Consider the following 14,324-nt stretch of genomic DNA (forward strand, 5'->3'; position numbering starts at 1 on the left):
GCATCCATCCATCATAAAAGTGCATCTATCCATCATAAAAGCGCATCCATCCATCATAAAAGTGCATCCATCCATCATAAAAGTGCATCTATCCATCATAAAAGTGCATCTATCCATCATAAAAGTGCATCCATCCATCATAAAAGTGCATCTATCCATCATAAAAGTGCATCTATCCATCACAAAAGTGCATCCATCCATCATAAAAGTGCATCTGTCCATCATAAAAGTGCATCTATCCATCATAAAAGTGCATCTGTCCATCATAAAAGTGCATCTGTCCATCATAAAAGTGCATCTATCCATCATAAAAGTGCATCTGTCCATCATAAAAGTGCATCCATCCATCCATCCATCCATCCATCATAAAAGTGCATCCATCCATCATAAAAGTGCATCTGTCCATCATAAAAGTGCATCTGTCCATCATAAAAGTGCATCTGTCCATCATAAAAGTCCATCTATCCATCATAAAAGTCCATCTATCCATCATAAAAGTGCATCCATCCATCGTAAAAGTGCATCCATCCATCATAAAAGTGCATCTGTCCATCATAAAAGTCCATCTATCCATCATAAAAGTCCATCTATCCATCATAAAAGTCCATCTATTCATCATAAAAGTGCATCCATCCATCGTAAAAGTGCATCCATCCATCATAAAAGTGCATCTATCATCATAAAAGTGCATCTGTCCATCATAAAAGTGCATCTATCCATCATAAAAGTGCATCTATCATCATAAAAGTGCATCTGTCCATCATAAAAGTGCATCCATCCATCATAAAAGTGCATCTATCCATCATAAAAGTGCATCTATCCATCATAAAAGTTCATCCATCCATCCATCATAAAAGTGCATCCATCCATCATAAAAGTGCATCTGTCCATCATAAAAGTGCATCTGTCCATCATAAAAGTGCATCCATCATAAAAGTGCATCCATCCATCGTAAAAGTCCATCCATCCATCATAAAAGTGCATCTGTCCATCATAAAAGTGCATCCATCCATCATAAAAGTGCATCTATCCATCATAAAAGTTCATCTATCATCATAAAAGTGCATCTGTCCATCATAAAAGTGCATCTATCCATCATAAAAGTGCATCTATCATCATAAAAGTGCATCTGTCCATCATAAAAGTCCATCTATCCATCATAAAAGTCCATCTATCCATCATAAAAGTGCATCCATCCATCGTAAAAGTCCATCCATCCATCATAAAAGTGCATCTGTCCATCATAAAAGTGCATCCATCCATCATAAAAGTGCATCTATCCATCATAAAAGTTCATCTATCATCATAAAAGTGCATCTATCCATCATAAAAGTGCATCCATCCATCCATCGTAAAAGTGCATCTATCCATCATAAAAGTGCATCTATCCATCATAAAAGTGCATCTATCCATCATAAAAGTGCATCCATCCATCATAAAAGTGCATCTATCCATCATAAAAGTGCATCCATCCATCCATCCATCGTAAAAGTGCATCTGTCCATCATAAAAGTGCATCTGTCCATCATAAAAGTGCATCCATCCATCGTAAAAGTGCATCTATCCATCATAAAAGTGCATCCATCCATCATAAAAGTGCATCCATCCATCGTAAAAGTGCATCTGTCCATCATAAAAGTGCATCCATCCATCGTAAAAGTGCATCTATCCATCATAAAAGTGCATCCATCCATCGTAAAAGTGCATCCATCCATCCATCATAAAAGTGCATCTATCCATCATAAAAGTGCATCCATCCATCATAAAAGTGCATCCATCCATCGTAAAAGTGCATCCATCCATCGTAAAAGTGCATCCATCCATCATAAAAGTGCATCTATCCATCATAAAAGTGCATGTATCCATCATAAAAGTTAATCTATCATCATAAAAGTGCATCTATCCATCATAAAAGTGCATGTATCCATCATAAAAGTTAATCTATCATCATAAAAGTGCATCTATCCATCGTAAAAGTGCATCTATCCATCGTAAAAGTGCATCCATCCATCGTAAAAGTGCATCCATCCATCATAAAAGTGCATCCATCCATCGTAAAAGTGCATCCATCCATCATAAAAGTGCATCTATCCATCATAAAAGTGCATGTATCCATCATAAAAGTTAATCTATCATCATAAAAGTGCATCTATCCATCATAAAAGTGCATCCATCCATCATAAAAGTGCATCCATCCATCATAAAAGTGCATCTATCCATTATAAAAGTGCATCTATCCATCATAAAAGTGCATCTATCCATCATAAAAGTGCATCCATCCATCATAAAAGTGCATCCATCCATCATAAAAGTGCATCTATCCATCATAAAAGTGCATCTGTCCATCATAAAAGTGCATCTATCCATCATAAAAGTGCATCTATCCATCATAAAAGTGCATCTATCCATCATAAAAGTGCATCTATCCATCATAAAAGTGCATCTATCCATCATAAAAGTGCATCTGTCCATCATAAAAGTGCATCTATCCATCATAAAAGTGCATCCATCCATCATAAAAGTGCATCTATCCATTATAAAAGTGCATCTATCCATCATAAAAGTGCATCTATCCATCATAAAAGTGCATCCATCCATCATAAAAGTGCATCCATCCATCATAAAAGTGCATCTATCCATCATAAAAGTGCATCTATCCATCATAAAAGTGCATCTGTCCATCATAAAAGTGCATCTATCCATCATAAAAGTGGACTAAAGTATTCTCATCTCTTCATCACATTAAGGCTGAACCACTGGAGTCACATGGGCTATTTTAACCATGTCTTTACTTGCTTTCATGCCCTTGAAAGTGTTCATCACACTGCTGTCTATGGAGGGATCAGAGAGCGTTTACTCCCATTATAAAGCTGGGAAGAGCCAGGACATTATTAATATAACTCTGATTATGTTCGGCTGAGAGAAGAAAGTCATCCACACCTAGGATAGCTTGAGGGCGGGTAAATTATGGGATCATTTTTATTTTGGGGTGAACTAACCTTTTAAAGGGATAGTTCACCTAAAAATGAAATTATCCCATAATTTACCCACCCTCAAGTTGTTCCAAACCTGTGTGACTTTCTTTATTCTGCTGAACAAAGATATTTTGAAGAATATGGGGAATTAAACAGATGATGGACCCCTTTGACTTCAATATTAGGGGGAAAAAACGATGGAAGTTCTTCAAAATGTCTTCTTTTGTGTTCATAGAAAGTCATACAGGTTTGGAACAACTTGAGGGTGAGTAAATTATGGGATAATTTCATTTTTGCCTATCCCTTTAAGTACACTTCAAGTCAAGCATTCAAGAAGAAAGAAAGGACGGTGTGTTACCGTGGTGGAGCCCAGTCGTGCTTGGTGCAGTCCAGGAGAGTTCCCACATAGGTCCTTTTCCTCCATGTGACGTTCACAACTAGAACCCCTGGATCACAGAAATGAGAACCTCTGAAATATTTTCAACATTTTCACAATCGCCAAATAAAAGTATTCAGGTTAGGGACGCACCGAATCCAGGATTCGGGTTCGGATTCGGCCGAATATTGGGTTTTTTGACGGGGTTCGATTTCTGACGAACCTTAGAATTTTTTCCCACCGAACCGAACCCTACACTAAAAAAAATTATTTATGATGCTGTTCACTTTATTTAAGCAATTCATCTTGATTTAACACCATTATATTAGGTTTCTGGTTCAAATGTAATTGATTCACGTTAAACTGACTTAAAACCGTCACTCTTTGACATGACTTGATGTTTTCATTTTGAAATAACATGTTAACCCAAAGAATTAAGACTTTCACTTCCCATCATGCTTTGCAAAGGGGCTGAATTCGGAGAGTAAATGTTTAAATAAAGTGCAATTTGATGCATTTTTAAATTTTAGAGACTTTTTAATGCTTAATGTTTTGTTATGTTGGTATTTAAAAGTGTGTGTTATGTTAGTGTGTTTGGAGGTTATTGTGGTGAAGTGTAGAGCGTGTGTTTGGGCTGAGGACCTGCTAATAACAGTTAAAGTTGCTTTAATAATAAAAAACTACTCTGAGCATGCCATGGATGCAACTAAAGCATCTTCTGGCTAGCCAATAAAATCTTGTCAAAGGTTTTGTAAATGCTCTCAAAAGCTAATCTTTGAATTGATGTAATTCAATCATGGAAAGGATTTCCATGTGATTAAATGGCTTTCTTTCAGCATTAAGCACTTTTGTTAGGCTAACTTAAATAAATTAGTTGGTCCAAAACATTGCAATTTAGTTGGGCTGACACTATTAAATGAAGCTGTGCCTAACCATAGTAAATAAGTTGAATCAACCTTAATAAATTAAGTTGACCCAACGTAAGTACATTAAATTGGAATAACCGAATTGCATCATGCTGAAATAAAGCAAGTTAATCATGTGGAAATACTTTCCATGATTTTTTTATGTTCATTCAAAGAGTTATTTTTTGAGTGTAGGCTTGCGCCTCTGCTGGTCGACGTAATGACGGCGCCGTTGATTATGGGAAGTGTTTACTAGCTGGACCGTTCGACTGCAGTCGGCTGTGAGAAAGTGGAAGTGGAACTCGTGTTGTTTGGCAGTACTCTCAGTCAAAAGAAGGCGATTCAAGTCGAGCTACATTCAATTCAATTTGCAATGGCGATTTGTCTCGTGGTGGCAAGGACCCTAAACAACAGCCCCTGTTAAAACATTTGCATATGAAACAGCCGAAAGAATACGAGTGCATGTAGACAGACAGCAACTTCAGCTACGGCAAAGGAAGGACAGTCATCCTGGCATAATGTTGCCTACACTCTCAAAAAAAAGAGTACGAAATTGTACCTTTTAAGGTACAAGTGTCCGTCACTGGGGTGGGACCCTTAAGGGGACATTTCTGTACCTCTGAGTCAGGGGTCAGCAAGTTCGGTCCTAGAGAGCTGATGTCCTGCAGAGTTTAGCTTCAACCCTACTAAACCACCACAGTATAAAACTCATGGCTCCCAGCATGCATTGCAGCATTAAGTATGCCACCATTGTTGAGATTCATATGCTGACTATTGATATCTGTGTGCGTCTAAACTCTACGGTGGCCCAGTAGTGCACAACACAACGAAATTTAAAAAGCATACATAAGTTCACAACACAACGAAATAAATCCACAACACAACGGAATGAAACCACAACACAGCGAAATCAAGACACAACCCAACGAAGTCAAGCCGCAACACAAAGAAAAATCCACAACACAACGAAATCAAGCCACAACACAACGAAAAGTCCACAACACAACGAAATAGCCACAACACAACGGAAATGCTCCCAACCACTAGGGGACTCTCGGAGTGCGGTAAAGTTAGTTTTCCTTGCATTGTTCTATATAGATTCGCCAATCTCACAAATATTTAAACACTACGATCAGTTTTAAGTGTGCAGTTGTATATCGACATGAAATATCAATTAAAAATCACTTACGTGCATAATAGCTGCATATTTATACTCGAGAACGCTTTGACCCGCTGTCTCGGCGCTAAGGGAGCGTCTGCCAATTCCACCAAGTTGAAATAATTTGTATGAATTAAATTAAATTTTTTTTTTTTTTTTCAAATTCCAATGTTGTGTTGTGCATTATTATGTCAATTTTACCAATACAATCAAGCTGTGGAATTTTAACATGTCTGTTTTTAAATGTTAAAAAGTAATTTTAATTCATACAAATTATACATTTCAACCAATTGGTGGAATTGGCAGACGTTCCCTTAGCGCTGTGGTATCGGGTCAAAGCATTCTCGAGCATAAATATGCAGCTATAATGCATGTAGGTGATGTGATTTAAAATTAATATTTCATATAGATAAACAATGGTTAGCCTACATACTGTTGAAACTAATTGTGGTATTGATTTCTTTGTAAGATTGCCAACTCTATAGAACAGTGGCAACTTTACAGCGCTCCGAGTGCCCCCGAGTGGTTGGGAGCATTTCCGTTGTGTTGTGGCTTGATTTCGTTGTGTTGTGGATTTTTCTTTGTGTTGTGGCTTGATTTCGTTGTGTTGTGGTTTCATTCCGTTGTGTTGTGGATTTATTTTGTTGTGTTGTGAACTTATGTATGCTTTTTAAATTTCGTTGTGTTGTGCACTACTGGGCCACCGTAAAACTCCCCCCTCAAAATTCAGAATGCCTGATCAAGAAAGTATTGTTGGTGAATATTATTATTTTTAGTCAGTGATGAGTTTAGTCAAACATTTTTCTTCATGACAATTTTTGTTTACGGCTTCTTTTGATTTGAACAGATTCTAGTAACGAAAACCACAAACTCGCACAAAAAGCCAAGAGTGAAACGGGCCAACTAAACGAAACACCGATCTCCATAATGGTGACTAAAACTGATCTAAACCTCTGTTCATTCTCAATAAGAGCTTCTATAGACGTCTTTCAGGGTTGGAGCCAAACTCTGCAGGACAGCGGCTCTCTAGGACCGAACTTGCCTGCCAATGGTTTAATAGAGTTAAAGGTAGAGTTATACATTTTGACACTTTTGTCTGTGAGCCGTTAAAAAGACACTTTTTCACTGGTTTATTTTACCATGCAAACATCCACATACAGATCAGATAAAATATAAATAAAAAGAATAAAATACATAGGCCTACACTACTTTTTTTTTAACTTAAATAATGACCAAATAAAGATGACAAAACGAAAATACACTGAATCCGTTTGAAGCTTTGAAGAACCGGAATGTTTTTTCTTGTCAAATAAAAATAGCAGGCCTACCTCAACCCACACATTGCATGGTTTTTATTTTTAACTTTTTTTAAAGTAGCATTTTTTCGTATCATGTATTTTAGTAATTATCATAAATTAGGTATCCTTCGAAAGCTTACGAACCCCAAATTCCTCCTGTGAAAACTGTTTCGAAATTGGACGTTGCGTTACACGTTGGACGTTGCGTTACGACAAAACACATATCGTCGGAAAGCTCTGAGTCTCAAGGGTTCATATTTGGTGACCGTTTTGTGATGGAAGTGACATTTGGACAGAAATGTACAGGAAAATGCATCAAAAAAAACAATCAATGGAATTTGAATAACACCCGGTGGCTGTCTCATGGGGACTTCAATTTTTGTGATATCAACTTCAAATTTGGAACACAACTTGGTTAGACATATGGCTTTGATTATATAGTAATTTTAGATTAAAACATTTTTGTAAAAAATATATATTTTATATAAAATAAAAAATATTTAGTACAGTATTTTTTATTTACAGTAAATTTAAACTTCCATAACTTTTTCATACTTTCATATTTTGAATTGCTTTCACTTCAGCAATAATCTGCAGAGTGTCTGCTTTAAAACAAGACCAAATATTCCAAATAATTCTTGAATTACAGCCCTTTAAGTTTGGATTGTGCATTTTCATGTGTATTCTCAAAAAGCGGGGGGGACAGTTAAGGGTTTTAATACCGCATAGCATATTTTGCAATATGAGCGTCCCTACACTGCTGTGGACGTTGTTTACTTCATTAATGTGTTGAAAGTAGGATTCTGTATTTGGTTTCGGATTCGGCAGAATCTTAACCAGTGTATTCAGTATTCGGCCGAACCCCAAAAATCTGGATTCAGATCATCCCTAATTCAGGTTTAGGATGTCAAACGTCCTGCATGAATGCCAATGAAGAACCTGCAGGTCTTATATTGTATTTTCCACTGGATTCATTCTGCGCTTGATCTCAGTGATGGAAGTTAAGATGGTGGTCTGCAATTTTAATTTGCTTAATCAATATGCAACCAGTGTCTCCTCTCCCTTCAAATGATTCAGTCTCGCAGCTGCTTTGAAAACGCAGTCCTGTGGAGCTAATGACAAAACTCGCCCTTCACTCATCACGTCTCCACTAAAACCAGCCATTCATAATGTGGTGGAGTGGAGAAAGAGAGGATGTGTTTCTGGTTAAAGTGTGTTAAAGCTCTCACCTTCCTCGGTCTCGTGCCACACGATGCCCTCCAGATTGACGCTGGTTCCCGGTTGACATGGCTCCATGTAGCTGGACTCCAGGGCTTTCTCGGCTTCTTGTGTGTTTGTTCCGACTGACCGCGTCTTAACACTCAGCTGGAGAGAGAGAGAGAGAGAGAGAGAGAGAGAGAGAGAGAGAGAGAGCACAAACACAGCCAGCTGAAGTATAGCATAGCTCACTTCATCTCCTGATGATTTACCCCCATCTCATCCCAGATGTTCATGTCTTTCAGTCGTTTTTTTTGAGGAAATCATTCCAGGATTGTTCTGCTCATAATGGCCTTCAATGGGAACCAACGGCTGAAGGTCCAAATCACTGCAGTTTCAGAGGCTCTGACCAATCCCAGACGAGGAATAGAGTCTGATCTAGACAAACCATCAACACATTTACAACACACACACACATTTATACACTTTAACCTCAGACGCTCAACTTCAGTGTTGCTCGTATGATGTCATCACGTCGGAAAGGTCACATGACGCAGGTGGAAGTGCCGACCCAGTGTTAAAACTAACGTGCAAAGCAGGGGCGTTTCTAGGATTTTCATTTTAGGGCGGCTCCAAAAAAATGATAAGACTTTAGTTTAGGGTCCAATTCTGACTATTAAAGGGTTAGTTCACCCAAAAATGTAAATTGTGTCATTAATGACTGAGCCTCATGTGGTTGGACACCCGTCAGACCTCCGTTCATCTTCAGACACAAATGAAGATATTTTAGTGTAAATCTGATGCTCTGAAAGGCCTCCATTGGCTCAACTTTACACTCTCAAGACCCTTAAAAGACACTAAAGACTAAAGTTACAAAGTCCATCTCACTACAGCGGCTCTACAATAACTTTATGAAGACGAGAATAGTTTCTGTGCGCAAAAAAACCCTAAATAACGACTTATATAGTGATGACGATTTCAAAACAAGGCATCATGAAGCTTCGAATCAGTGAGTCGATTCACAGTTTGGAGTGTTATGAATCAGTGAGTCGATTCAGCGGTTTGGAGCGTTATGAATCAGTGAGTCGATTCACAGTTTGGAGCGTTATGAATCAGTGAGTCGATTTAGCGGTTTGGAGCATTATGAATCAGTGAGTCGATTCAGTGGTTTGGAGCGTTATGAATCAGTGAGTCGATTCAGCGGTTCAGAGTGTTATGAATCAGTGAGTCGATTCAGCGGTTTGGAGTGTTATGAATCAGTGAGTTGATTCAGCGGTTTGGAGCATTATGAATCAGTGAGTCGATTCAGTGGTTTGGAGCGTTATGAATCAGTGAGTCGATTCAGTGGTTTGGAGTGTTATGAATCAGTGAGTCGATTCAGCGGTTCAGAGCGTTATGAATCAGTGAGTCGATTCAGTGGTTCAGAGCGTTATGAATCAGTGAGTCGATTCAGCAGTTTGGATCGCCAAATTTCAGCAGTTTGGCGGTTTGACACGCGATCCGAATCATGAATCGACTCACTGATTCATAACGCTTCGAAGCTTCATGAGGCTGTGTTTTGAAATCGTCATCTCTATATAAGTCGTTATTTAGGGTTTTTTTGTGCACAGAAACTATTCTCGTCTTCATAAAGTTATTGTAGAGCCGCTGTAGTGAGATGGACTTTGTAACTTTAGTCTTTAGTGTCTTTTAAGGGTCTTGAGAGTGTAAAGTTGAGCCAATGGAGGCCTTTCAGAGCATCAGATTTACACTAAAATATCTTCATTTGTGTCTGAAGATGAACGGAGGTCTGACGGGTGTCCAACCACATGAGGCTCAGGCATTAATGACACAATTTACATTTTTGGGTGAACTAACCCTTTAATAGTCAGAATTGGACCCTAAACTAAAGTCTTACCATTTTTTTGGAGCCGCCCTAAAATGAAAATCCTAGAAACGCCCCTGCTTTGCACGTTGGTTTTAACACTGGGTCGGCACTTCCACCTGCGTCATGTGACCTTTCCGACGTGATGACATCATACGAGCAACACTGAAGTCGAGCGCCTGAGGTTAAAGTGTATAAATGTGTGTGTGTGTTGTAAATGTGGCGATGGTTCCTCTAGATCAGACTCTATTCCTCGTCTGGGATTGGTCAGAGCCTCTGAAACTGCAGTGATTTGGACCTTCAGCCGTTGGTTCCCATTGAAGTCCATTAGCAGAAAAATCCTGAAATGTTTTCCTCAAAAAAAAGAAACGCCTGAAGAGAGAAAGACATGAACATCTTGGAGTGTCCATGGTGTCCATCTTTCATTCCTCCTCATGCAAGGAAAACACACAAATGGCGATGACAACATCCTCACGAGCGAAAAATGAAAAAGACAAGGGGGTGGAGCCTCGCGCCGTGTTTTAAACTGTAAATAACGCACGAAAAGCATCAAACAAGCCCGTCTTTGTCCAAAACAAACCGAGGGAATTACGTTGCCCGGGTTTCCAATAGCAACAGACATGACGGTGTTCACAGGGGCTGCATGCATGCAACAAAGGAAATGGCTGACAAACAAAAGAAAACCTGCTTTAGATGATGTTGCACAGCGAACGGATGGTGTTGATGCAGCGCACAAAGAAGCGGTGCATGTGGAGGCTTCGTTCTCAAGCACACACACACACACACACACACACACTGAGTCCGCCATCATCCTATAGACTCACGCTCGTGGGTTTAAAGGTGTCTGAAGGACAGGCGTGCGCTTACCGTGCTCGCGTCCTCGACAATAGCCGCGTCCATCCCGCGTGCACTCTCCGTTCCGTTCTCCGCCAGCGGGCCGAACGCGTCCCCGTGCTTCTCCCTCCGCGTCTTCTCTCTCCTCAACGCTTTGCTCTTGCCTTTCTTGGCGGCTCGCGCGCGCGCGTCGGGGCTGCTGTCCACCGGCGCCGGTGCTGAATTCATCTCGTGCCGCTTACCGACGCACTCTTTAGGGATTCCGTTCGCGATCTCCAGCGCGGAATTCCTCCGTTTCAGCTTGAGTTTCTTCGGCTCCTTGCAGACGAAGGGCTGCTCGGCTCGCGCAAGGCCGCCGTCGAACACCCTGTACTCGAGCTCTTGATCGCGACCTTCCGTGCTTTTAACGCTCAAAACGCGGTTCATCTCCAGCCTCTGTCGATCCTTCTCCAGATCCGCGTCCAGGTCGATGATCAGATTCCCGACGCCGATCTCCCAGTCATCCCCGCTGTCGTCCGGATCCGCTCCGTGTGTCCTGATCCTGTGCTGAAGGGAGGAACTGACTGACATTCTCCTCCGCACAGGATTTCTGACAGAACCCGCTGATGAATCCCAAATCAAGCGGATGGGGGGGTATTAATCACACACTGGTGCTAATGGAAGCTGAATGACCGCGGTGCCGCCGAGACGCTCGCGACTCTCCACATTAAAACTCATTAAAACACATGTAACAAACACTCCTGAGTGTGTGTGTGTGTGTGTGTGTGTGTGTGTGTGTGTGCAGCACTTCACCTGTCACTTTATACTCCGTGAGTTTCGACTTGAAGATAAGAAATGCTGACAATAAAACATTAGAGTTATGATATTATTGTGTGGATGTTCTCAGCGTCCAGTTATTGACATGTTTGAATGTTTTTTTCTTGGAGAAAACATCTATGAGATCATTAATCACTCAACATCTGAAAAAGTAGCTTTTAAAAAACACGCTCTATGAATGAAGTACACATATATAAGACAAAGTTATCTAACATTACAACATCTCACACAGTTTATAATATACACACTTACACACACACACACACACACACACACACACACACACACACACGCACGCACGCACGCACGCACGCACGCACGCACGCACACACACACACACACACACACACACACACACACACACGCGCACACACACACACACACACACAAACTCACTCACACTCACTCACACTCACTCACACACACGCGCACGCACGCACACACACACGCACACTCACTCACACACACACATACACACACACAAATAATGCATGAAAAAACACACATTATACAGTTCAAATCAAGGCCGTTTATTTAACGCATTGCAGTTTTTCACGTTCCTCCTGTTTAGTGTTTTGACGGTTGCATTGAAAGCCAAAACTTTCTCCATGATTATGAGAATTATAGAGTGTCAGTTAGTTCTTGTCAAACAGTTTTTAGATTTAGTAAGAACGGCAGCATGAATGGACAGACGGCGTCTGAAGATGATGATGATGATGAAGATAAGCTGAGTTTGACTCAAAATGTTCTGGATCAAGCAAAACGAAGAGCTTTTAATGTTGTGTTAGTGTCATAAAATGCATTTCAAGCCTCATTTGAACTGCCTTTGTTTACGGTGAGTGTCATTACATTAAAATATCTACAGTACAAATAAATGGACATGATTAGATCCGCTCAATATATTAAAGGTCAGTAGATTTGGCAACATTGAAGAAATCTGGTCAATATACAAATGTCCTGATTGTGACCAGTGTTGGGGAAACGCATTACAAGTAACTTGAGTTACGTAATCAGATTACTTTTCCCAAGTAACTAGTAAAGTAACGCATTACTTTTCAAATTTACAACAAAATAGCTGAGTTACTTTTTCACATTAATTTGACTGACAGCTCTCCTGACCCCATGTTGAGAAAAATAAGTGCAGAGGTGTGTGTGTGTGTGTGTGTGTGTGTGTGTGTATGTGTGTGTGTGTGAACATGATGGTTATTGTAGTTCTAGACTAAATGTGCGCATTTATTTATCTCACTTGCACAATAAAGATTCTGTCCTCCTCAAAATGAATAAAATCAGTCAAATGCAAAATCAGAATACTATGCAAACCTCCAATAATTAAACTATTTTTATGCATAATCTACCTTTATATTTAATTGACCAATGTCTTGCTGCTGACCTTTGATGATGAAAATTACTAGATTTTTTGTTTTTATTGGTAAAACTTTTTTCTTCTGCGTCCTATTCTCCATTATCCAGAGCTGCGCCCTCTACTGTTCATGAGGGAATCTGCATTAGCTTATTATTTACATTTTGATATGAAGAGGTCTTTACCGTTGCACAAAAATATAACTTTTTTTGTTATAAAAAAAACAAAAACAAGCCCAGCCCAGGTGAGAAAAAGTAACGCAAAAGTAACGTAACGCATTACTTTTCTTAAAAAGTAACTAAGTAACTCAATTAGTTACTTTTTAAGGGAGTAACGCAATATTGTAATGCATTACTTTTCTTAAAAAGTAACTAAGTAATTCAATAAGTTACTTTTTAAGGGAGTAACGCAATATTGTAACGCATTACTTTTCTTAAAAAGTAACTAAATAATTCAATTAGTTACTTTTTAAGGGAGTAACGCAATATTGTAACGCATTACTTTTCTTAAAAAGTAACTAAGTAATTCAATTAGTTACTTTTTAAGGGAGTAACGCAATATTGTAACGCATTACTTTTCTTAAAAAGTAACTAAGTAACTCAATTAGTTACTTTTTAAGGGAGTAACGCAATATTGTAACGCATTACTTTTCTTAAAAAGTAACTAAGTAACTCAATTAGTTACTTTTTAAGGGAGTAACGCAATATTGTAACGCATTACTTTTCTTAAAAAGTAACTAAGTAACTCAATTAGTTACTTTTTAAGGGAGTAACGCAATATTGTAACGCATTACTTTTCTTAAAAAGTAACTAAGTAACTCAATTAGTTACTTTTTAAGGGAGTAACGCAATATTGTAACGCATTACTTTTCTTAAAAAGTAACTAAGTAACTCAATTAGTTACTTTTTAAGGGAGTAACGCAATATTGTAACGCATTACTTTTCTTAAAAAGTAACTAAGTAACTCAATTAGTTACTTTTTAAGGGACTAACGCAATATTGTAACGCATTACTTTTCTTAAAAAGTAACTAAGTAACTCAATTAGTTACTTTTTAAGGGAGTAACGCAATATTGTAACGCATTACTTTTCAAAGCAACTTTCCCCAACACTGCTTGTGACAGTGTCTCGTGCTCTTCAGGAGTAGAAGGTCAGGACACTCTGATGGTTTCCCCGGACGAGGAGAATGGGCGGCAGATCTTTAGATAACGTGTCCAGCCAGGACATGTAGAGAGCGCTGGACACCGTCCCCTTTCTGGCCAGCGGCATGGTTCTGTGAAACAACAATCATCAGCCAAACACGCGTGTGCTTCATAAACACACATATATGCAAATGAAGTGATTTAAGTGTTGAATATATGATCAGTACGTACATGACGATGAGGTTGGCTGTGCTGGAGTGCTCCTTCAGAAGCTCGTTCAGCCTGATTTGGCGATTCGACTACAGGAAAGAAGAGAGAGAACTGATGTCACTTACATTATTTCAGACATTATCTCTTCATATCGGCTTCATAGGCGAATTCTCCACTTTACTGTGTGGGC

The 14,324-nt window shown here is 39.3% G+C and overlaps 2 protein-coding genes across 2 annotated transcripts in view; both read right to left on the minus strand.

The window, feature by feature from the left end:
- znf608 (zinc finger protein 608) overlaps nucleotides 1-11,178 on the minus strand; it is a gene marked incomplete at its 5' end in the record, with an annotated part of 29,689 nt that extends 18,511 nt beyond the window's left edge. Inside the window, 3 exons of the mRNA XM_079827096.1 lie at nucleotides 3,334-3,421; nucleotides 7,943-8,078; nucleotides 10,642-11,178. Of these exons, the coding sequence (XP_079683222.1) occupies nucleotides 3,334-3,421; nucleotides 7,943-8,078; nucleotides 10,642-11,178 (761 nt within the window). The remainder of the gene's footprint in view (nucleotides 1-3,333; nucleotides 3,422-7,942; nucleotides 8,079-10,641) is intronic.
- Nucleotides 11,179-11,940: 762 nt separating this feature from the next.
- The window catches only part of LOC307132623 (solute carrier family 12 member 2), a gene marked incomplete at its 5' end in the record, with an annotated part of 60,640 nt that continues 58,256 nt past the window's right edge, over nucleotides 11,941-14,324 (minus strand). The window contains 2 exons of the mRNA XM_079827082.1: nucleotides 11,941-14,055; nucleotides 14,156-14,223. Coding sequence (XP_079683208.1) covers nucleotides 13,920-14,055; nucleotides 14,156-14,223 — 204 coding nt within the window. The 3' untranslated portion in view covers nucleotides 11,941-13,919. The remainder of the gene's footprint in view (nucleotides 14,056-14,155; nucleotides 14,224-14,324) is intronic.

This window comes from Gobio gobio (assembly GCF_949357685.1).
Source record: "Gobio gobio genome assembly, chromosome: 10".
NCBI classification, from domain to species: domain Eukaryota; kingdom Metazoa; phylum Chordata; class Actinopteri; order Cypriniformes; family Gobionidae; genus Gobio; species Gobio gobio.